At 37.6% G+C, this 23,797-nt stretch overlaps 1 protein-coding gene across 7 annotated transcripts in view; it reads left to right on the plus strand.

Annotated features, from left to right (window-relative positions):
* The window catches only part of frmd4a (FERM domain containing 4A), a 173,201-nt gene that overhangs the window by 62,733 nt on the left and 86,671 nt on the right, over positions 1 to 23,797 (plus strand). The window contains exon 1 of one of the 7 annotated variants that reach the window (XM_079874797.1): positions 13,191 to 13,269. The exons of 4 other annotated variants lie outside the window; for them this stretch is intronic. In XM_079874797.1, coding sequence (XP_079730923.1) covers positions 13,204 to 13,269 — 66 coding nt within the window. In that variant the 5' untranslated portion in view covers positions 13,191 to 13,203. Of the gene's footprint in view, positions 1 to 13,190; positions 13,270 to 19,722; positions 20,213 to 23,797 lie in introns of those variants that run through there. 2 more of the 7 variants (XM_079874796.1, XM_079874795.1) reach the window with 2 other exon arrangements.

The raw sequence follows: 23,797 nt of genomic DNA on the forward strand, positions 1-23,797 counted from the left end.
CTGTATTTTTTATCAAATAAATGCAGCCTTGGTAAGAGACTACTTTCAAAAACACAAGCAAATCTTACTTTTGCAAAACTTTTGACTGGTACTAGTATATGAAATGAATGTGGGTAGCAGCTCAGATATTTGATTGTCTTTCCAACATTGAACATGAGACTATGTTTTTTGGATTTTTCCAAAAAAAAAAAAAAAAAAAAAATTGCTCTCTCATTGCAGTCTAGGAGAAATAACTGAGGTTTTGAAGAGATCTCAGTTGTGGTGTTTATGTATGTCAGTGTGTCTGCCCCGGACATCAGATGCATTTGAGAGCAGTGTGTTAGGACACTGCCTCTGTCTTTAAAGTGCTTTAATCCCAGCCCATAATCCTCTGTCCCTGATCTGAGATGTAACTGGACAGGTGCGCTCCGTCATGTGTGATCAGAGTCTGATGTTCCTGTGTTCACTGAGACAAGGGGATATGAGTCTGAACTGAAAAATGATTATTTTTCTAGATAAGAGGGAGGACTGAAGAAACTAAAATATAGGAGTCTATATTTTTTGTCTCCTTCATCCCAATTTACATGCCTCTGGGGGGAGTGGATGCTAATCTTGTAACATGTTCTCAGTCGCTGCCCCGAGTAAGGCTCCACACACACACGCACACGCTGCAGGGCACAGTTGAATGACTCTTGGATGCAGGCACAATGTCAGATATCTCCCTGCGTCTCCCCACAAGAAGCAGAACTCATGTTATAAATAGTCGAATGAGCTCTTGAAGGGTGTAGTGACTGATTTTCGCTGCATAAACTGTTACTATTACTGAGCGCTAGCTGTAATTATGACCTAGATTCAGTATGGTTGTATGAATGGCCAGGAGAGGGCGCTGTGAGATGAACACAGGCAGATTCAGTCTGTCACACACCACTAGGTATATTTGAAATGGCATAGTACCATACTACTTGTACTACAACTACTAGTATGCAGTAGAGCACAGTATGCACAACTGGATGCCTTGCTACAGTTGCAGCAGTTGCATACTGTGTGGAATACTGTATCCCATTATGCAATGCACTTAGATTTCATTAAGTAAAATGGTTTCCCGAACAAGAAAAAAAGTAATACTTTGAAATATCAATCTTTTGTAACACTGTCAAATTTGATTCAAAATACTGAGTGTATATTTCCAAAATAATAATTATATGCCATCCAATTAAGCATGCAAGTTGTTGTTGATAGTGAGATCAACAACAATGTATCTTAGTTTGAAATGTTTATTTTTGCGGTTTCATATTGTTTTTATAGTACTCAGTATATACTGTACAGTATGTAGAAAGCAGTACACTAGTATTTAATTCCAAACCACTGGCACAGTGTAGGACAGAGAGGAGACACAGAATAACCTCTGTTGAAATTCATCAACCCAAAGCATTCGGCAGACTGCCAGTGTAAATACACACATCCATCCAATCTCATGAGTATGTGCTTAAGCTGCTGACACAGAATGTGGTCTGGGGTCAGAGTCAGGGTCGAGGTTAAAGCCAGAGGTCAGGTGACAGATGACCCTCCTGAGGTTTAGCTCCACGGAAAGTTTAGTTCATGCACCGAGCATAGAGATGAAATGGTTATGCTGATGAAACCTTTGATGTTGTTTTTGTTGATTTACTGTAAAGCTGTACATATACTACATATATTTTCAAATTTCACGTGTTTTATTTTTTATTTTTACATAGTAAAAAAAAAAAAACACTCAGGCCAACGTTCGACTATTACCTCTACACACACACACACACACACACACACACACACACAGAGAGAGAGAGAGAGAGAGAGAGAGAGAGAGAGAGAGAGAGAGAGAGAGAGAGAGAGAGCTACCTCATCCATCTTTTTAATGCCTGACATTGAGCATGTGTGTCTGTGTGAGCGAGAGAGCAGTAGGAAAGGTTAGGGCCGTGTCTCTGACAATGACTTTTGTTTTATTCATTAACCATTAAAGATGAGTTTTATACAAGGTCCAGCCCAGACACACACTCATAAATCACATTTTGTGTGTGTGTGTGTGTGTGTGTGTGTTCTTGTGAGGTGGGGGTACACACCTGCTTAAAAAAAAGGCTAAAAGGATAAGTGTGTGTGCTTGTGTAATTGATGCCCTCTGTCCTGGTGCATCTGCCAGAGTGTAGCATATGTCTGAGAGATGCACCATGATTAATAATTACCACAGGCACTGCTCCAGCTACCACAACTCCTCTCGCTCACACATACACAAATTTAGTTCATTTTGCTTCGTTTGTCTAGACAAAACACAAGTGAAATGTCAGTGTCTTGATATGGTCTCTGAACTCTATGAACTGTTTCTTTGTTGTTTTTTTAAAGAAAAAGCAATATCACACTCCTGCAATTAGCACTGCTGTGATTTGGCTCATGATCTTGTGTAATTTAAATTTTATATATATATATATATATATATATATATATATATATATATATATATATATATATATATATATATATATATATATATATATATATATATATACACACACACACACACACACACACACACACACACACACACACACACACACACACACACACACACACACACACACACACACACACAACACACACAAAATATATTAGCCGTATTGTAAAATTTGGGATATGTTGTGAACTTTAGTGAAGTGCACTGAAAAGAAATATAAATATAATTAATAATTAAATTAATAAAAATATTTAAAAAAATATACAGTTCTGCATATTTTTACACACTTTTTTTCATGTAAATGGTTTTATTACATTTTATATGTATTAAATATATAAAACATGGATTATAAATGTTTAAATTTTATGGTAACACTTACAATAGGGTTTCATTAGTGAGTTAACATTAACTAATAATTAACTGGACTTCTACAGCATATATTACTCTTGTTAATGTTCAACATTTACTAATCCATTATTAAAATCGAAAGTTGTATTTGTTAACATTAGTTAATGCATTGTGAACTAACATGAACAAACAATGAACAAATGTATTTTTATTAACTAAAGTTAACAAAGATTTACAAATACACTATCAAATATATTGTTCATTGTTAGTTCATGTTAGTTAATACATTAATTAATGTTAATGAAACCTTATTGTAAAGTGGTACCAATTATACATTTGGATTGTAATGAATTACACATTTATTATTTTTAAATTTAATATTAATATGTAAAATTACTTGTATGTAATCTATTACTTTAATTTTGAAAAACATATTAAAATCTACTTTGTGACAGAATATTGATTGAAGTAAATCTAATTTAAAACATTTAATTTTACATTTAAATAGTAACATTTACTTACAGATTTGATGCATCAACACTTTAACTTTAAACTCATCTTTAAAATGAACAAAATACACGAACATAGAACAGTTGTGTGCACTGTAGACCTTCCTTTTAAGTCCCCCTGTGGTGAAAATCAAGCTTTTAATATTGTTTATACATCTATGTGGTGTGGAAAGTCATAAGTCAACACCATTGCTGAGTATTTTTTCCTCAACTGCAGTGAACCAAAGACAGTCTCAAAACCATGGTTTGAAATCGCTGGTGTTTCTGACGTCACAAACTAACCAATCACGACAACGTGTGATCATCAACGAGTGAATCTCTGAGCTGGTGTGAGTGAGTGGAGGCAGGGCTAATTTGCATATTCATATAACCGCAAATGCTATGCTAAATGAGGCAAGGGTTTAGAGTTACATTCAAGCTATTTTAAAGCATGAATCTTTTTTTTTTTTAAGGAAAAAACATTTAAATATGTAATTTGGGTGATCAAAGATAAGTTTTAAGGGATACAATTGACTACAGGGGGACTTTAAGATACATCATTTGCCCCACATGTGGATCTCTTAGTAGAAAAAAAAAAACCTGTCAGGTTTGACAGGCACCCTTATTAGGGACAAACTTTGCATTTTACTTTGTAATTTTCTTCAGATCTCCTAATAAACGTTATCATCTTGTTCCGTTAATGTTGTAATTTTGTTAATTAAATTTTGATTTCATTGCTCCTTAGCCTGTGGAGGACAGCAACCTGAATTTATAACAATTTATCTTTTTTCTCAGCATGAACATATTATTAAACTGAAAAATACCACGTTCTTAAAGGTACAATATGTACAAATTTGGTATCAAAATATCCAAAAACCACTTGCACAGTGTGATATATTTCTTTCAATTGTGTACTTCCATTATCCTAATTGTTTCCAAGAATTTGTAAATTCAGAGAAATTCACAATTTTAAAAAGTGTTCACCTGTCAATGACGTAATATCCGCGTTATCCCTGGTTTCCGCCTGTACTGCCATAGTAACCATGGCGACAGATGTGGACAAGTGCGTAGTAAGTAACGTTTAGCGGCACGCTTTTGTTGTTTCGTTCAAACATTATGGATCATGGCAAGCAGACTTTGGGACAAAAGGAGAACTAAAACGAGGATCAATATCAGCGTGGCGTTTTCAAGATGCCGAGAGCTCCACGTCCGCGACTAACTTGGACTTGACAGAGATTCACGCATCATAAACCTGCGCCTTTGTTATTGTAAGAGGTTAGCGACCCCTATCTGCGAAAAAAAATGACATATTGTAGCCTTAAAGTGATTGTCCGCCAAAAAATAATAATTCATTTACTCACCCTTATGTCATTCCAAATCTGTACTTTGACTTTAATGACTTTCTTCTGTGGAACGCAAAAGAAAATATTTTTAAAATAGTTTTAGCTGTTTTTGTCCAAAAAAAGTGAACTATCACTTTTGGGTGAACTATCCCTTTAAGCTTAGTGTTTTGATAGAATTTTAAGAATTATACTCATAATATTATGCTCATGAAGGTAAAATCCTGTTGTTCCGTTGGGCATGTTGGGAGAATGTGTGTAAGTGAGGTCAAAGCTGGTCTGTGTTTTGAATGGTGTAGAGATGGGGTGGGTGTATTAGACACTCCCCCTTCACCAGATCCCTCACACATCTCTGGTTTTATTCATGGTCTCGCTCATTGCTCATTACTCTATAACGTGTGTGTCCGCCTGCAGGGAGGGTGTGCGTCACCCTGATACGGATCACCTGGTGATTTGATTGGCAGGTCCCTGGAGGTATCATTTTCAGATGGGACACCCCACTGATCTACAGAGTGAGAGTCTTTGAAATTGAAATATGGTAATGCAAGACAAGTCCAGGCTGCCCGTATGACGCTGGCTGACATTTTCATGGCTGGTTTTAAATCTCACTCTCTCTCACTGTCTTTTTTTCTCCCTGACACAAAAAGGCCTTTATAGGAATCCACTGTCCGGCTCAAAATACAGACAGGTATCCCGACATGAAAAATGACAAAAGTTCAGCAGAAATAAGCATATTTATTTTGCCAACAAAGCAACTTTGCAGCAGTTACTAGACATTACATTACAGACACGCCAGTGAGAATTCATCAAGAATGCAGAAGCATAAAATGTTAGTATTTCCCTCATTAGGACAGCTCAACAGCGGAGTGAAGGTAGATAGTATAATAATGGACACGCACACACCTGCACCTGCTCATTAAAAACAAGAGAGAATGACAGATGGGGAAAAAGAGGGGTGCTGCACAGATGATAATGAGATGTTGTGGGAGGAGACAGGCATGTTTTGTATAAAAATATATAAATGTATCATGGTTTCATGCACATGATATGTGTGAAAAAATAGTGTCCAAGAATTCATTCCCTCTTTTCAAGAATTTGTGGCCATGATATTGTTGGTCACATAACACAAGCACACAAGATGTGATTCATTTTGAGATTGGCATCACTTAAAGGAATAGAATTCACTTAAAAATGAAAATTCTGTCATCATTTACTCACCCTCAAGTTGTTTCAAACCTGTATGAATTTCTTTCTTCTGCTGAACATGAAAGAAGATATTTTGTTGTTGGACCCCATTGACTTTTTTTTCCTACTATGGAAGTCAATGGGGTCCATCAACTGTCCTGTTACCGACATTCTACAAAATATCTTCCTTTGTGTTCAGCAGAAGAACGAAATTCATGCAGGTTTGAAACAACTTGAGGGCGAGTACATGATGACAGAATTTTCATTTTTAAGTGAACTATCCCTTTAAGGTAATGATAACTTGCAGTTCAGTAAGTGAGTCAGATGTTGATTCAGCCAGTTTATTCAGTGACGGATTCGTCCGAGTGATTTAAACTTTTAACTTTGTTAGTCTTTTGAACGATTAAAAGAACTGACTTGAGTCTTTTGTTTGTGAATCAGACAACGATGGTTGCACTGTATGTTGCTTAACCACTAAATAATTGACTCATAAGAGTCATTTGTGAGTTAATGGAACCCCATTGGTCAGAAGAATTGAGTATACGCTATATAATAGCATTATGGCTTTTTCGTTCCTCGGAAAAATGTCATTCCATTCAAATTGAACATGATGAGACAGGGACTTTTAAGAGCTGCAGCCAAAAAACACTGATGTCACTGTGCCAAAAAGGCACTGAGCTGCATTGCACAATTGTCACAATATTTAGTGTGAGAGCTCAGAGTCTTTATAACAGTTATCCTGGAATGAAAACCACAAAAACAAATTTTACACTGGCTGTTGGGGACATATAATAATTATAATTACTGGGTGTTATCGTTCAGAAGTTAAGAGTTATGGCAGATGAATTGGCAGCTAACTGAAGTCAAACCGGATGTTCAAGTACTGATATGAAGCAACAGATAAAGGGATAAAAACTGTAATTAACAATGTTTAGAAATGTTTCCTTTTGAAGTCTATGTGTTGACATCCGAAAAAGTTTTTTCGCACGCATCTATACTGAGATCATCTATCTATCTATCTATCTATCTATCTATCTATCTATCTATCTATCTATCTATCTATCTATCTATCTATCTATCTATCTATCTATCTATCTATCTATCTATCTATCTATCTATCTATCATTTTATCTACAGTATCATCATTTTTCTCCAGAAACCTCTCCTCATTACATACTTCATTTTACTTCATTTATAAGTACATGAAATATAATTGTTGTTTCTTTTGTCATTGTCATTATGCAGAACATTTGCATCTGTTTGGTGACTCAATGAGATTTTAGGTGATCATTGTTGAATATTTAATTGTCAGTGTTTTGCTTGGATCTGGCTGTATAGCTGGAGGCACAGTTTATGCACACACTTCGGGTGATTATGAACACTGATCCTTTGGTTCACCTCATGCATGAAATTGGTTTATGCGATCCAGAATGTTGTTTAGATGAGTTAAATATCGGATGAGCGCGCACACACACACACACACACACGCTCCATCTCTCTTCCACACGTGCAGTTATAGTCAAGAGTGTTGTTTCTGTGAAAAGTGGTGGGTCAGAATGCACTATAAATTGGTAGAGTCAGATTGAGTTTGAGTTTTATGCAGTGTCTTCTATGGTTTTCAGTAATATTACTGTATGTATATTACCTCTGAAGTATAAATGATGATTGTATGACAGTATAAAGTATAAAAGACATATAATTGTAAATTCATTTACGTATAGATTTTTTATTTACATGACCATTTTGCATTTTAATTTTACATTCCACTCTACATTTTTGAGTTTACTTTAAAATCCACATCTGAAATTCCAATTTTTGTTTTTTTGAGTTTACTTTACATTTCGTGTTTTTGAATTTACATTTCACTCCACTTCTTTTACATTCAGCTTTACATGACTCTACCTGCCACTTTACATTTCAAATTTAATTCAGACATTCATTTGACTTTGTATTCTGCTTGTATTTGATTCAATATTCCAATCCACATTTGACTTTACATTCCATTGTGCATTTTTTAATTTCAATTTGAATGTACACACTCTACAATACACATGAATATACATGTTAAATGTATATTCCACTTTAAATTTGATTTTAAACTTAAATTACATGTCACATTTGAATTCACATTCTATTATGATTGCTTTTGAATTCATATTGTGCTATATTCTAGCATATGTCTTTACATTCTTTTTAAGCAGCACAGAAGGGAGATGAATGGAGACACACATACATGACACCGTTTATGTGGGCATATGTAGCAGTGATTGTAATAGCGTATTCTTGTGCAGTACCTGTTAAGTTAAAAGTGTGTGTGTGTGTGTGTGTGTGTGTGTGTGTGTGTGTGTGTGTGTGTGTGTGTGTGTGTGTGTGTGTGTGTGTGTGTGTGTGTGTGTGTGTGTGTGTGTGTGTGTGTGTGTGTGTGTGTGTGTGTGTGTGTGTATGTGTGTGTGTGTGTAATGTTTAAGTATTGTACCATGTCCTTTGGGAGTCTCCTGACATGCTTCTGCTGTAACTTTAATGCCTTTTTTAAAAATAACCCAGACTGTTTAATTTATAAGAGGATCCTTGCGATATTCTGGAGTAGATGCTGTGTGTGTTGGTGTGTCGTTCTGAATTATGGCTGTTCTCAGTATAAAACTGGGCTGAGTTTAGTAGGGCAGAAAATGCTGACTCGTGACTCACCGTACTGCGTCTTTATCAGAGAGATTCACTTACACAGGTTCCCATCGATGGTGTGTGGGCATATGGGCTGTGTGTGTGTGTGTGTGTGTGTGTATGTGTGTGTGTGTGTGTGTGTGTGTGTGTGTTTGTTTGTTTGAGAGAGAGAAGCAAAAAGCTCTATATAGGTCAGAGAGCCAATGCTGACTCAGGTGTAAAAGTAGAGCATTGTGGGTAGTAAACGCAATTATACCGTGGTTCTGACATACAGGCAGAATAAGAATAATCAGTAGGAATAAACTATGAATGGAATGAAAGATAGAAGACTGAAGGAGTGTGAGGATATCGGTTTACACTGCTGCAGTCAAGGTCACCTTGATACACAGGGAGAAACACAGAGAATACAGAGAGCTCTTTATTACACAGACACACACACACACACACACACATACTGAAGAATACATTTTCAAATTCTGTGGTTTGTTGACTGACATCACATCACATAATTGCACATCACAGAATACTTGATTACAATGTTATTTCTGTGTAGTGGGTGACTTTAAAGGTGCATCATGTTAAGAGCAATTGAGAAGCAAACCACTTAGTGGACTTGTGATTTAGACTCTTGACCTCAAGACTATTTAAGGGGTTAAAGTGGACACACATAGTGCTTAATCCTGTTTTCAAGACATGCAAGCTGTCTAGCTGCAAACTACCTTACTATTAATAAGCAGTAATTATGAGTTTATTGAGGCAAAAGTCATAGTTATACACAGTATATATATATATATATCATTTTTGCTAGAATCCTCACAAATTTTAATTCCATTCTGCCATTCTGAAGGTTGCTGTCAGTGCAAACACTGAGATCTTTGTTGGCAAAATTGTCTGTGTATGTGCCAGTGTAAATAATGCCCCACCTAGCTCAATGTAGGAGGACAAACACTAAATAGATGGATAAAAGGAATCAAACAGAACAGATGTGAGAGCGTGTTTTGGCCCTCTTTACTCCTGATGTCAGTGGGCGAGCATGTGGTTGTGTGTAAATGTCAGGCTTAGAGTTACTTAGAGTTATGGGAAAAAACCCTAATAAAGTCCCTTAGACTTGCACTCACTTGTAAGTTGTATAGCTAAAAATAAATATATAAAAAATAACAACCAGTATGTATAGCATACCATAGTGGATTAGGGGAGTGATGTTTGTCAGTTAAGAAAAGCTGGAAAGAGGCTTTAGGTCAGGACTAAAACGGATCACCTAAGTCTTTCTCCTCTCGTGTGTGTGTTAAGCCTAGAAGAGCGTGTGAGAGTGTGCACTGTTTGCATGTGCACTGAAGAGTCTGGCTGAGAAATTTTGTTTCTGAACCAAAAACGAGTCTGAGTTGCGAAGTTAATTTGCTGCTGAATGGATGTGGACAGTCAGAACATGGTCAGAGCGCTTTGGATATCTGACAGACGGCTGCGTTTAATCAAAAAATGTGCTCTGGTCTGGTGAGGATTTTGGCTGTGACATTGAACATGAACAGCAGGAAGTTTGAGTCATTCCCAGAGCAGAATGAAATAATTCATGTGACAGTGAAGAAGAGTGTCTTCCTGGACTAAAAACTAAAGTTGACCATGTTCTCATTCATGGTAAGAAAGCATTTTACAGTTACACTAGAAAAGTGTGCATACTTGATTATGCCTATGATTAGCATCTATGCAAATGAGATTAAATAAATGATTGTTGGCATTTGGCACAAACTATTTGAACAGGAGGCACTGGAAATTGTAAAATAAAGTGTAGCACTGAATAATGACATATCGAAAAGTTTCTTTTTAAAGAAGCACGTGATTTAAAATAAGTGTTGCTTGCCTGTACATACCATTATGCTGATGTGTTGTTGGTGGATGCCAGAGTTTTGCCCTGCAGTTAAGGTGTGTATGGTTTTTAATGCATTGATATACTAAGAGTTTTGTTCTAAACCACATAATTATAATAAGCATAAGAAGACTTCAGATGCAAAAAATGTCTTCTAGAACAGTGGTTCTCAACTCCAGTCCTCGGGACCCGCTGCTCTGCACATTTTGTATGTCTCCCTTATTTAACACACCTGAATCAGATCATCAGCTCGTTAAGAGAGACTCCATGAACTGAACTGAGTGTGTCAGATAAGAGAGACATACAAAATGTGCAGAGCAACGGGTCCCGAGGACTGGAGTTGAGAACCACTGTTCTAGAATGATCATTTTTATTAAGCTTGTATGTTTATGTTCAGTTATTTCACGTTAATGGCATTAAAGTGAAATTACTGAACTTAAACATACGAGCTTGAAAGAAATGCTCATTTTAGAAGAAAATTTCTGATTGCACTTTAGGCTTTTGCATCTGAAATTTTCATAAGCATTAATGATAGTGATGTTGGTTTGTTTACTTATTGAAATATCTATTGAATATGCACAGAAATAAACTATATGTAATCACTTTTGACCTCTGAAGATAAGTTGCCTCAGCAGCGTCAACGGTCATTATCAACCAGACTAAACTGTAGGGTCAAGGGGTCAACAAGACTTCAATGTAACAAATTGACACTTTAAGGTGTGCGTGCGTGCGTGTGTGAACCTGTCATTTTCATGGAGGTCATAGGTCAACACTCTTACAAGTCAGTGTTGTGCTTGCATCAGTCCTGTCATCTTATCTGGTCATTTGTGCAGTTAACACACTGAATATTACCTCCACCTGTCCTTAAGCGAGAGTTTAATCTACTGCTGGCTGTGTCCCTCATAATGGGATTGGTCTGCAGGCCTTCAGCCATGGTTAAAAATGGGTTGACATGGACATTACCGTTTAAAAGTTTGGGGTCGGTAAGATTTTTCAAATGTTTTTGAAGTAAGGCTTTAATGCTCACCAAGGCTGCATTTATTTGATCAAAAATACAGTAAAACAGTAATAACTTGAAATATTATTACAATTTAAAATACGTTTTTTATTGTAATATGTTTAAAAATGTAATTTATTGCTGTGATGCAAAGCTGAATTTTCAGTATCATTACTGCAGTCTTCAGTGTCACATGATCCTTCAGATTCTAATATGCTGATTTGTTGCTCTAGAAACATTTCTTATTATTATCAATGTTGAAAAGTTTTTGCTGCTTCTTATTTTTTGTGTAAACTGCGAGATAGTATCATGATTCTTTGATGAATAGAAAGTTCAATAAACAATTTATTTGAAATACAAATCTTTTGTAACAAAATGTCACTTTTTATCAATTTAATGTATATTTGATCAATTAAAGTATTAATATATTTAAAAATCTTAACTGAACCAAAACTGACCCTTTATGCTAATGTCCACTATAGCCACCCTTTGTGAAGAGTGAAACCCACTCTGCCGCTTTTTGTTTTATTTCTGGCACATTTTGTATCGTGTAAAATTGAGCTTATATAGAGTATAAAGTATCAAGTTTCAACTGTATTCAGATCTAAACATGCCTCAGTGCTGTTAAAACCAGTGAATACTTTTCCATGGTATTTTAAGACATGAGGAAATGTGTTTCTATGGTGTTTAGCTCTATAAAAAGAAGCTCTTTTAAAACGCTCAGACCTCTGATAATTTTTCATTATGCAGAAGATTAGGTTCTGATAGTGTGAAGCGTACATGAATGCATGAAATGAATTTCGTGTTTGATCATTGATTCGGAATATGGCCGCCTCAGCTTCGGGAAGTTTTTTAGCTTTGCATTTTACAGGATAAGGCCTGTTTGATTTGCCAGCAGATGTTAGCATCTGTATGTAAGAGTGTGTGTGTTCTCTGTCTACACTTTAAACTTATGACTCAAATGGAGTCATATCCTGCTATTTATAATTACACCCCTGTGTCTCTTTATCTTACCGTTCTCTCTACACCTCATATTGAGAAGACTAATCGCATTGCATGCGACGTAAACAGGGGTAAACTCTCGATCGCTTACATAAGTTGGAGAGACTCGGCACATTGCCTTGTTTTGTGGACGGGCTGAGACATTCTTGGCCCTTCGTTAATGGGCAACACAAAGCCGCATTGATCAGAAGGCCCGTGTGAATGAGTCGGGCATTAGACACAGACACCCTCGCGGGTCCTCCTCATCCTCATGGGTCCCGGTGCACAATGGGGTCTACTGTGGGTCCACTGCCTCCAGGAAGAGGCGGACACACTGTTCCACACACACATAGACTGTTGGTCATCCTCAGTAATGAAGTTTTGTCCTTATGTGAAGTGAGCTGGACGGTCTGTTCTTGTCTCAGTGATGTCCTGCGTGTGAAAGTGTTCACGGCTGGAGGAAGACTATGAGCGACTTAGGTGTCATGTGGTTGTCATACGGTGCAGTCTTCCAAGAATTGAGCCAAAGAAGGGGAGGTCTTCATGTGGATGTTCAGAAAGACATACACTAGTTAGAGCTATTTTCTGGATCTGGAGTCCAGTCTGACACAATCTGATCTGGGACGGACCTATGAGAAGCACAGTCAAGAGACCTTGTGTTTGGTGTGGTCCTCTGTGATCCAGATATCTTTTGGCTGTTATAGAGAACGTTGATTTAAAAGAAAGGATTTTGGACATTGCATGTGGATATGTCGACATTCCAATTATGCATGTTCAGATTTTTGGAAACTGGATGTCCATTTTGGCTGTAGTGCGCAAACATTTTATGTAAACAACCTTGTTTTCTTCGTATTTGAATGAGTTAGTTGACTGCATAAGCCATCATGACACTGGCAGCAAGACTTGATGACCTGGAAACAACTCTGGAGCACATGCTAATGGACGTGTTTGTAAGTCAAATGAAGTTCTTTTTCTCTATTTGTTTGTTTCTTTCTCCACTACACTTTTAAAAATAAAGGTTCCAAAAAGGCTTTTCACATTGATGCCGTAGAAGAACCCTTTTGGGTTCCTCAAATAACTTTTCTGTTTCTAAAAAACAAAAGACATTTTAACTAACTGAAAAATCTTTTTCCACTCTAAAGTGACTTTAAACGTTTCATTGATGTTAAAAATTCTTTATGGAACCATATATGTGACCCTGGACCACAAAACCAGTCACATGGGTCAATTTCTTTAAATTGAGATTATAATTAATAATGCTGTAAAATAAAGCTGAATAAATAAGCTTTACATTGATGTATGGTTTGTTATAGTACACTATCTGGGCGAGATGCAACTATTTGAAAATCTGGAACCTGAGGGTGCTAAAAAATCTAAACATTGAGAAAATCGCCTTTAAAGTTGTGCATTTATGTTCGCGATTGTGCTGCATTCACTCACAAAAATAAATGTTTTATATATTTACGGTAGGAAATGTACAAAATATCTTCATGGAACATGATATTTACTTAATAGCCTAATGATTTTTGGCATAAAAGAAAAATCGATAATTTTGACCCATACAATGTATTGTTGGCTATTGCCACAAATATACCTGTGCTACTTGTGACTGGTTTTGTGATCCAGGGTCACATATGCCAATAAGGAAACTTTTATTTACCTTTTGTGTAACAAAAAAATGGCAAAAATATAGTGACAGCTCCATATTCTTTGAAGTAACTTGGAATAACACATATATGGTCTGTTTCCTTTTTGTTTCCTATAGTTTGTATAGTTCTCCCCAAAATGAAATTATGTATATTTATTATTATTATTCATTCTTTTTGTTCCAATCTTTTTGACTTTCCATATTCTGTGGAACACAACAAATTTTCTTTTCCAAACAATAAAAGTCAATGGGGTCCAATATTATTTTGGACCTTAATTGACTTTTGCTGTATGAACATAAACAATTCTTTAAAATATATATTTTTTTACGTGTTCCACAGAAGAAAGAAAGTCATACAGGTTTGAAAAGAGCATGCATGGCCGTATTACATCCCTTAATCCTAGCCAATGCCTAAACTATCAACTAACTACAAAAGTCATAGTTTATAGTGAGAATTGACCCCTAATCTAAAGTGTGAATATTCATTTTGGGTGAACTATTGCTTTAGGGTTTGAGTTGTTTCTTCCATCTGATCTTGGCTTTTGCTCAAATGTGTGCTTCATCTGTGACTGCAAGGTGATGAAAATGATGATGCTGATGAAAAAAAAAGTCTTTGCTGAAGTTTCACTTCTGTAAATAATTAAATCATCTCACCTGAGTGAGACACCACAGGCCTGACAGACTTTCGCAGTGCAATCTGGTTGTTTGTGTGTGTGTGACTGTGCATGTGTGCCAGTTAAAGAAAAACTGCTGTAAATTCCATGATTATGATTGCACTGAAACACAAATTTTAGCCTGGTGGACAATAAAACAAGTGAAACAAATTCCATAGACTTACATTAAAAGAGGGACATGATCTTGTGGGTGGGACACTTTTTGCTTGGTGGGCTTATAAGCAACCACTCAGAATACATAAACGCTCTGGTAAACATCCAGATCAACCTATTTTGCACTCTTAAGAAAATCTAGTTGTCAGTGTGAGTAAATGAAAGACAACTCATGTTTGAATACAATCAGCATGTCTTTCCTTATATTTCTGTTTAAGACTTTGACAATAATTAGATTTGTGTAGTCTCTGTGAGCTGAACAGCATATGTCTCTCATCAAGAGCCTACAGTGCCTTCAGGAAGTCTGAGAACAAAGCTCTTGATTATTTTTACCCAACCGGTTTATAATCCCTTTATTTTAATCTCCTGACGTAAGATATTTCAACAATTCCTCTGATGTTATTTTTGGAAAAGATTAATTTTGTTCCAGAAAAAAAGTTTGATTTCCGTGAACAGTCTGTCACATTAAAACCTGGTTTTGGTGATGTGTGATGTTCTGTCGTCAGATCTTTTAAGAGCAAATAATGAAGGTTATTTTCCCAGAGATGTATGCTGTCGGAAGCCTTTTATATAAGGGTGTGATGTAATTGGACTTTGAAGTAAATAAGAACTTGAGGTAAATGCTCTTGAGTTTCTACCTTATGATATACACTCAAAAGTAGGGGTGTTTTGTGCTAACCTAGGCAGCATTTATTGATCAAAAATAAATCTGTTGTCATAGTTTCTAATTAGTTACTCACCTGTTCCCAGTTCCTTTGATATTTTTATTCTTTTATACTTTGATATATTTATATTTATCTGTAGTCTCCCTTTGTATTTAAGGCCTTAGTTCCCTTTGTTCAGTGTTCGGTCTTGTTTGTGCTAAGCTTATTCCTGTGTGTTCTTTGTTACCTTTTTGGATTTATTAAAGAGATTTTGTTGATCTCCTTCATCTTTGTGTTCTCAATCACAGCCAGAGCGTTACAATGTCCTTGCTGAAGAAAAGTATTTTTTTGTGTTTTATTTTTTTCAAATGGCAGAGGGCATGGCCAGTAGTTTGTCGCTTGTCACCATGGGAACAATGGGGTGGTTTAAAGGGCATAGCTGGCCATGACTCCATTTTATTGGCCCTCCATCACACACACAACTGCACAGTGTGTATGTGAGTCTCCCAACAGTAACAACGTCCAACTAGAGGACAGGGTGAAACCGGCCATTATAAAGAATGAGCGATAAAGCCCATTGTGTATGTTTGTTTGGCTTTGGCTCGTGCGTTTGGCTGCGCTGCAGTGTTGTGATGTATTCAGTGACTTCTATTGTAAATGCACCTCACACACACAGCATTGTCCCAATGTTTCAGCCTGAAGAAACTGCAGGTTCTTTCTTTCATGTTTCCAGCTCACAAAGCAATGGCACCCAGTATTCAAACTTTCCACCAGGGACAAAACAGTCGGTCCCTCTCGCTGTTGTGGTTTATTTGGTATTTGAATAGGTCTTTCGTAGATACTTGTGTGCCCTCGTCATGCCTTATGTAAGACGTTTTTCTGTGCATGTACTGGTGAAGGGGGCGACTCCCATCGTCCCATGTATTGTCTCGCAATGATGTTTCTGTCACTTTGATATTTAAAGGGGCTATATCAAGGAAAACAAGATTTTCCTATCAGCAAAAACTTTATTTATTGCAATTGTGGCTTTATATCTTACAATATGAATTTTTATCTCACAATTACAAATGTATGTCCCATAATTGAAATTTTTTATACTGTAACTCATAAATGCAATTTTATTTTCTGTGATTGTGAATTTATATCTTAGACTGTCTTGTATTTAATTTCTCACAACTACTCTTACAATGACATTTTATCTCATGAATGCTACTTTATTTCCCATTATTGACTTTATATTTTAATCATTTACCTTATCTTACAATTGCGACTTAATTTTTCACAAATCTTAGTTTTTACTTTATATCTTATAATATAAATTTGTATAGCACAATTGCAAGTATATTTTCCATAATTGCAACTTTTTATATCTCATAAACGCAACTTTATTTTCTTTAATTGTAACTTTGTATCTTACACTATGACTTTATACTTTATTTCTCATAACTGCCTTCTATCTCAAAATCTCTCAAAATACTTTTTTCTTATTTTAAACTTTGTCACAACTACGTGTTTTATTTTTTACTCTGAAGAAGAGACTGTTTTCAATAGAAGGTGAACTGAAAAGATCATATTAAACTAAATTATGACTTTGGGTGCTGAAATAGTTTTTTAGCCGAATACCTGAGATTGAAGAAAAAAAGACAGGAAAAAAACCAACAACACTAAAATGCTATAAAAATCATAGAATACGGCTCTTTTAAGTCTATGTTTTCTATAGTGAATATTTGAATATTCTCTCCCGAAACAAATCAGTATTTCCAAAAACCATCTGCAGCACTTGATAACAGATATGTGCTTTATTTTAATGAGGAAAATTAAAGTGGCTGTTGATAATTTATAGACTCAATAACCCCAGGAGCGTTATCAATTTGCTTCACTGAAGTGAATTATTCCAACATGGCCAACAAACCCTTGCTCTCGGCGCTTGTGTTTTCCCTCTTTCTTGTTTCACTGTTCTCAGCCTCAACCTTTCCCACGTTAAGTATTTCAAAACCCTTTCCTTCTCCTTCTCCTTCTCCTTCTCCATCCAATTGGCTTCCGTTCGCACCAAATTAGGTCTTATACCGAGTTCAAACCTCTGAGAAGAGCGTTGGTGTGGATAGATTTTTTTTGTGTTTGTGTGTGTGTGGGGAGGGTTTTAATTATGGAAATTTATGAAAACTGGCTCTGGATAACAGCCACACAGACTGCAATGGACGCCATCTGAGACACACACACACATACACACAGTGCCATGGGCTAAGATTACAGGGTGCTGTGTAAACAGGGTCTGGAAGATCCCCTGCAGTCCCAGAACAGAGGCAGAGCTCCAGAACTCCAGATCTCAGCAAGACTCGAGCAGCCTCCCCCATCCCCTGCCGTACACTTTCTTTTGTGTTATTGAGGGCGTTTAGAGATTTTATTTGTGTTATTATATTGGATGAATTGACTTATCCAAACAGTAAGACTGTGACAGGTTCATTTACCGTGTTTTGAATGGGGACATGTTCACCTATTTGCTAAAATGGCCTGCTGTATCGGAGAAAATGCTCAGGCAGGTGTATATACGGTATGTTTGTGAGTTAGTACCCGTACCCCCAGGCGTTTTATCCACTCTCGGGTTGTATTAAGAATATCACGGTTACACAGGAAGTAATTGCTTGGTTTATAGTGTGTGAGTGGGGAGGGAACCAGCTCACACGTTGTGACAAATTTGATCAGTTCCCCTGTTCCCCATCTTGGTTTACCACAAAGGCATAATTTAGCTATAAAGAACTGTTCCTCTATATCCATAATATAAGGCAAGTGTGCAAAGAGCCGTCCAAACCCTCGGTGACTTAGCAGTACGGTAAAAATAGAAACGGTTTTTAATATTCCTAATCTAGAGCAGCTACTGAATGAATGATGCTGAGCGGGAATTAGAAGGAAAGCTCCTTTCTCACTCTCTCTCTCTCTCTGAATAATTAAAGAGAGAGGGAGGGGGTGAGCGGGCCCCCCAATAGTGCCGAACGGGTCACCTTTCTGACTAGGGCCCTTAGAATCATCCCAGGGCTCAGAGTGTTTTTTTCGTGTGTTACTATGTGGTTGCTAGGGTGTTCTGTGTGTTGCTTACTGGCACAAGTCAAAAGAGCCTACCCTTTATGATGACATTTGCATGTTTTTTATAATTTAATGAAATGTGTTTTTGTATTTGATATTTATCTGAACTTTAAATTCATCACAATGCATTCTGGGATTGCCTTGACCACAAGGGACCTATGCAGTGCTGCATTAGAAAATGGTCAAAACGATATTAGAAGGCAGAATATCGTCACTGCCTACCTTTTGGAACATCCTTTGTGACAGGAGGAATAGTCCCATCAGAATAGTTCACCCTAAAATTAAAATTCTGTTCACCCCAAAATAATCATTCATCATTTACACTCACCCTTATGTCAGTCCAGATATTTTGAAAAATGTCCATATACAATGAAAGTAAGTGGGGTCCAGTGTTATTTTGGACCCCATTGACTTCAATTCTAAGGACAAAAACAAGAAATATTGTTCAAATTTAAAGTAAATCATACAGGTTTGGAACAACATGAGGGTGAATACATGAAAATAGAATTTACATTTTTGGTTCAATTATCCCTTTAAAATGATATATAGGCAAGGAGGCATGCAACTCACTAGAGGTTTCAAACCAAGATTGATTCCGATTGTTTCTTGAGCATTACAGGATTGTTCTTAAACTCTATTGTAAATATGACGATACGTCAAATCTTTCCAGTGCATTTTCCAGACAGACATCTCCCTAAAAAACCTACTTAATACTAGCTGTCTGCTTGCTTCATTTAGTTCTGAAGAGCAGAGAAGGACGGACAGGCGTTTAGTGCTGTTTTTAACAAGACGTGGTCCCTGTTAGGACATACAGGCGATAATGTCCTACACACACATGCAGCGATCCCTAGTGTGTAATCTTGTTGGCAGCTTGAGGGTATTTTCCCTTTATATATATGTGTATGTGTGTGTGTGTGTGTGTGTGTGTGTGTAGTCTGTCTGGTGAAAGCAGCCATGGGATTTACAGCTAATCTGAACAGCAGATGGCAAAACATCAGATATTCTGTTTGAGCAGGAGAATGGATATTTAACAACACTCTCACACACACTTTATCCCTCGTCATAAACATTGACATATACAAAACAGCATGAACTTTGCTATAAACACACATGTTCATTCTTGCATAGTGGCACGTGACCTACTGTGTGTGTATGTGATAATACTCATATTAATCCAGTGACCTGGATTGAGTTTGACTGGAGGAAGCGAGGCTGACGTATCTAGAACACACGCCATTCCACGGCTACTTCCAGAGAGAGAGAGAGAGAGAGAGACAACAACCTCCCTCCCTTCTGCTCTCTCTCTCTCACTCACACACGCTTCTTGTAAGAAGGCAGTATGAAAGCTGCCACAGTATGGGCTGAAGACCATACTGAGGACACCCACTGCTGAAAGACACAGGCAAAACGAACAGAAAGAGTTCAAGAAACCACAACAAAGAAGGCACAGGCACATTTAAAGGGGGGAGAAAGGAAAGACAGGCTAGAAATTTGGAGGGAGGGAGCCGTGGAGACGGAGCGAGAGAGAGGAACAACCCGTCTGTCTGTGGCGGGACAGCAGACGCCGAACGCTCGCGGACCAGACGCTCACACACACACCATGGTGGTCCAGGCGGCTGTAACGCCCGGTAGGACCCGCAGGCTCCTGCTCAAGCTGCCGGTGGGGACGCTGAGGCGAAATAGCGAGGAGAGGGTAAGACGTGAGATGATCCTTGTGTGTGCACTTGCACTTGTGTGTTTCTGAATGCTGCTGGCTCAAGGTTATCAAGGACTGTCACTTGTGTGTTAGTTTGTGCAACTGAGGGGAAAATTGAGATGATTAGCTGTTTATGCCTTGACATAATGGACGTGCACCTGCATGAATCCTTTGCACGAAATTTCTGTGTAATTCTCTGGGAATTGTGTTGGTTTAATGCTTCAGTTGGCTCTCATGAGGGTCACTATCATCGCTATGGCTTTCTGAGGTCTATAGTTCGAATGACAGTCAAAAGTGTTGCATAATAGTGTATGTTCACTGAAGATAACAGGTATCCACTAGAAATCACCATGATTATCCCAAAACACGTAGCAGCCTGCCCAGTTATGTGAATCATGTTAGCAGACAAAACACTCATACACTTCACTTCACGTGACTGTCATTTACTCGAACAGCTGCAAGTTAAAAGTTCTGTTCATACAGATGTGCGATGTGCGACATGGTGCAATGATCAGTATGTGTGTGTGCACACATGGTTTTGCTTTCTTTCTGTGTGTGGGTGTGTAGCCTATATTTCTCTCTATATATATATGTGTGTGTGTGTGGGTGGACATTTTGAGCCATCAAAAGAACTAATGATTAAATAATCATAGAAATCCGTACTAAACTCACCAGAAACTAAGAGATCCAAAAACTATCACAAATGCAAATTAGCATGATGATATCAAGCCTACAGTACCATGTCAGGCAGATCAAGTGGCCGATATATAATAAAGTCATTATAGTTCTACCATATTGATATTATTTAATTATAATTTCATATAACAGATAGACAGACAAATGTGTGTCTAATTATGAAAATATTAACATGCATAATTAATAATAAATTGTTGATATTATTTAATTATATTTATGATTAATAATTAAAATATATATTAATTCAATCAAATCTAAACTATCTTTACATTACATAAAAAGAACATGTACATCTCTTTGTGAAGTGGCCTACATTCATGGCTTTTACATGGCTTTTATCGTGTTGTGTGCTAATTTGATTCCAGTCCCGCACTAAAATTGCAAGAAATGTTTAATATTTTGCAGTGCCGTAGTACGCAGTACTCTCTCTCTTTCTCTCTTTCTTTCTTTCTCTCTTTTTGCGATGAGACAGATGTGTATAATTATAGCAGTTTGAATTATTGATTAGAGGATTTCCTCACGCACGTTACTTTTACTGCATCCCTGCAGAGTTCTCCTCCTCTCCGCTGTCTTTCTCGTTCACTCTGTCATTCTCGGTGGCCTGCGGCTGCCAGGAGTTTTAGTGAAGACACTTAGCTCTAACTGCATTGTGGCATGATGCCTACATGCAAACTCACATGCAAAAACTGACTCGAAATACTTACCATTCTCCATAATATCCAACGCTGTGAGAGAGAATGTGAATATGTGTGTGTGATTCTTCATTACAGTGAAAGGAGCTTTACAAAACTCTTGTTTCCACCGTGAGCAATGCTGAGCCGGCAGGCTGCAGAATCCATCCACTTAACTAATCTAAAATGAATGCCGTTAGTGCACTCCACAAAACTGTACCGTGACTAATGTGATATTCTCTTGATAGCCGTTTTTAAAGGCTGCTCTCCATTGAATGCGTGTGCAAGCACGTGCCAGAATGGATACAGTAGTTGAGACTAAAGCTTCTTAGTTTTGGCCCTGACCAGCTGGAGAGGAACATACTACCATCTGAGATACTACTTTACCTGCTGAGATAAGTTAACAAAAGAGATTGGCAACTTAATCTGAAGTCCTGCTGATAGAAACATGTTAGATACCTGTAGGACATATATTTATATTATTTGATCCCCTGCTGATTTTGTAAGTTTGCCCACTTACAAAGAAATGAAGGGTCTATAATATTTATGGTAGGTTTATTTTAATGGTTAGAGACAGAATATCAACCAAAAAATCCAGAAAAACACATTACATAAAGGTTGTATTGATCAGCATTTGATCGAGTGAAATAAGTATTTGATCCCCTACCAACCAACAATAATTCTGCCTCCCACAGATTGGTTATGTGACCATGTAGAACACAGATTAGTCCTGTCACTTTAAGAAAGTACTCCTAATGTAAGTGGACACCTGTCCACAGAATCTGTATCTTCCATTCCAACCTCTCCACTACCATGGCCAATACCAAAAAGCTGTCAAACGTCAGGGACCAGATTGTAGACCTGCACAAGGCTGGAATGGGCTACAAGAGTGTCAGCAAGAAGCTTGGTGAGGAGACTTTTGTTGGTGTGATTATTCAGAAATGGAAGAAATACAAAATGAAAAATCAATTGCCTCGGTCTGTAACTCCATGCAAGATCTCGCCTCATGGGGTAAGGATAATCATGAGAAAGGTGAGGGATCACCCCAGAACTACACGGGAGGAGCTTGTTAATGATCTCAAGGCAGTTGGGACCATAGTCACCAAGCAAACCATTGGTAACACACTACGCTGCAATGGATTGAAATCCTGCAGCTCCCGCGAGGTCCCGCTGCTCAAGAAGGTGCATATAGAAGCCCGTCTGAAGTTTGCCAATGAACATCTAATGATTCAGAGAAGGCTTGGGAGGAAGTGCTGTGGTCAGATGAGACCAAAATTGAGCTCTATGCCATCAACTCAACTCGTCATGTTTGGAGGAAGAGAAATGCTGACTATGACCCCAAGAACACCATCCCTGCAGTCAAGCACGGAGGTGGAAACATTATGCTCTGGGGCTGTTTCTCTGCTAAGGGTACAGGACGACTTCACTGTATTGAGGGGCTGATGGACAGGGGTATGTACCGTAAAATCTTGTACGAGAACCTCTTTCCTTCAGCCAGAACACTGAAGATGGGTCTTCCAGCATGACAATGACCCAAAACATACCTCCAAGGCAACAAAGGAGTGACTCAAGAAGAAGCACATTAAGGTCTTGCAGTGGCCTAGCCAGTCTCCAGACCTTAATCCTATAGAAAATCTGTGGAGGGAACTCAAACTTTGAGTTGCCAAGCGACAGCCAAGAAACCTTAAGGATTTAGAGAGTATCTGTAAAGAGGAGTGGACCAAAATCCCTCCTGAGATGTGTGCAAACCTGGTGACCAACTACAAGAAACGTCTTGCCTCTGTGCTTGCCAACAAAGGTTTCTCCACCAAGTACTAAGGCCTGTTTTGCTTGGGGATCAAATACTTATTTCACTTACTGAAATGCAAATCAATTTATAACCTTAATATAATTGTGTTTTTTTTCTTGATTTTTTGGTTGATATTTTGAACCTACCATAAAAATAATTATTAATAATTATTTCAAATAATTATTTCCCCCACTGTATATATATCCATCTGCAGAATGCCAACTCTCCCACTTTCTCTCCCAGTTCTCCAGCTGTCTGTTGCAAGAAGCCATCATATGTCCATATGGGTCATAACCAGGGTGCAGATGTCTACCATCCTGTTTAACCATCAATTATGAGCTGTCAATCAGAGGACCACCGAAGAAGCGCATGGTTCATTCAACCAAAATCTGTCCTGACTGATGAGTTGAATTATATGAAGCTGCC

Source organism: Squalius cephalus, assembly GCF_949319135.1.
Source record: "Squalius cephalus genome assembly, chromosome: 6".
In the NCBI taxonomy this organism is placed as follows: Eukaryota; Metazoa; Chordata; class Actinopteri; order Cypriniformes; family Leuciscidae; genus Squalius; species Squalius cephalus.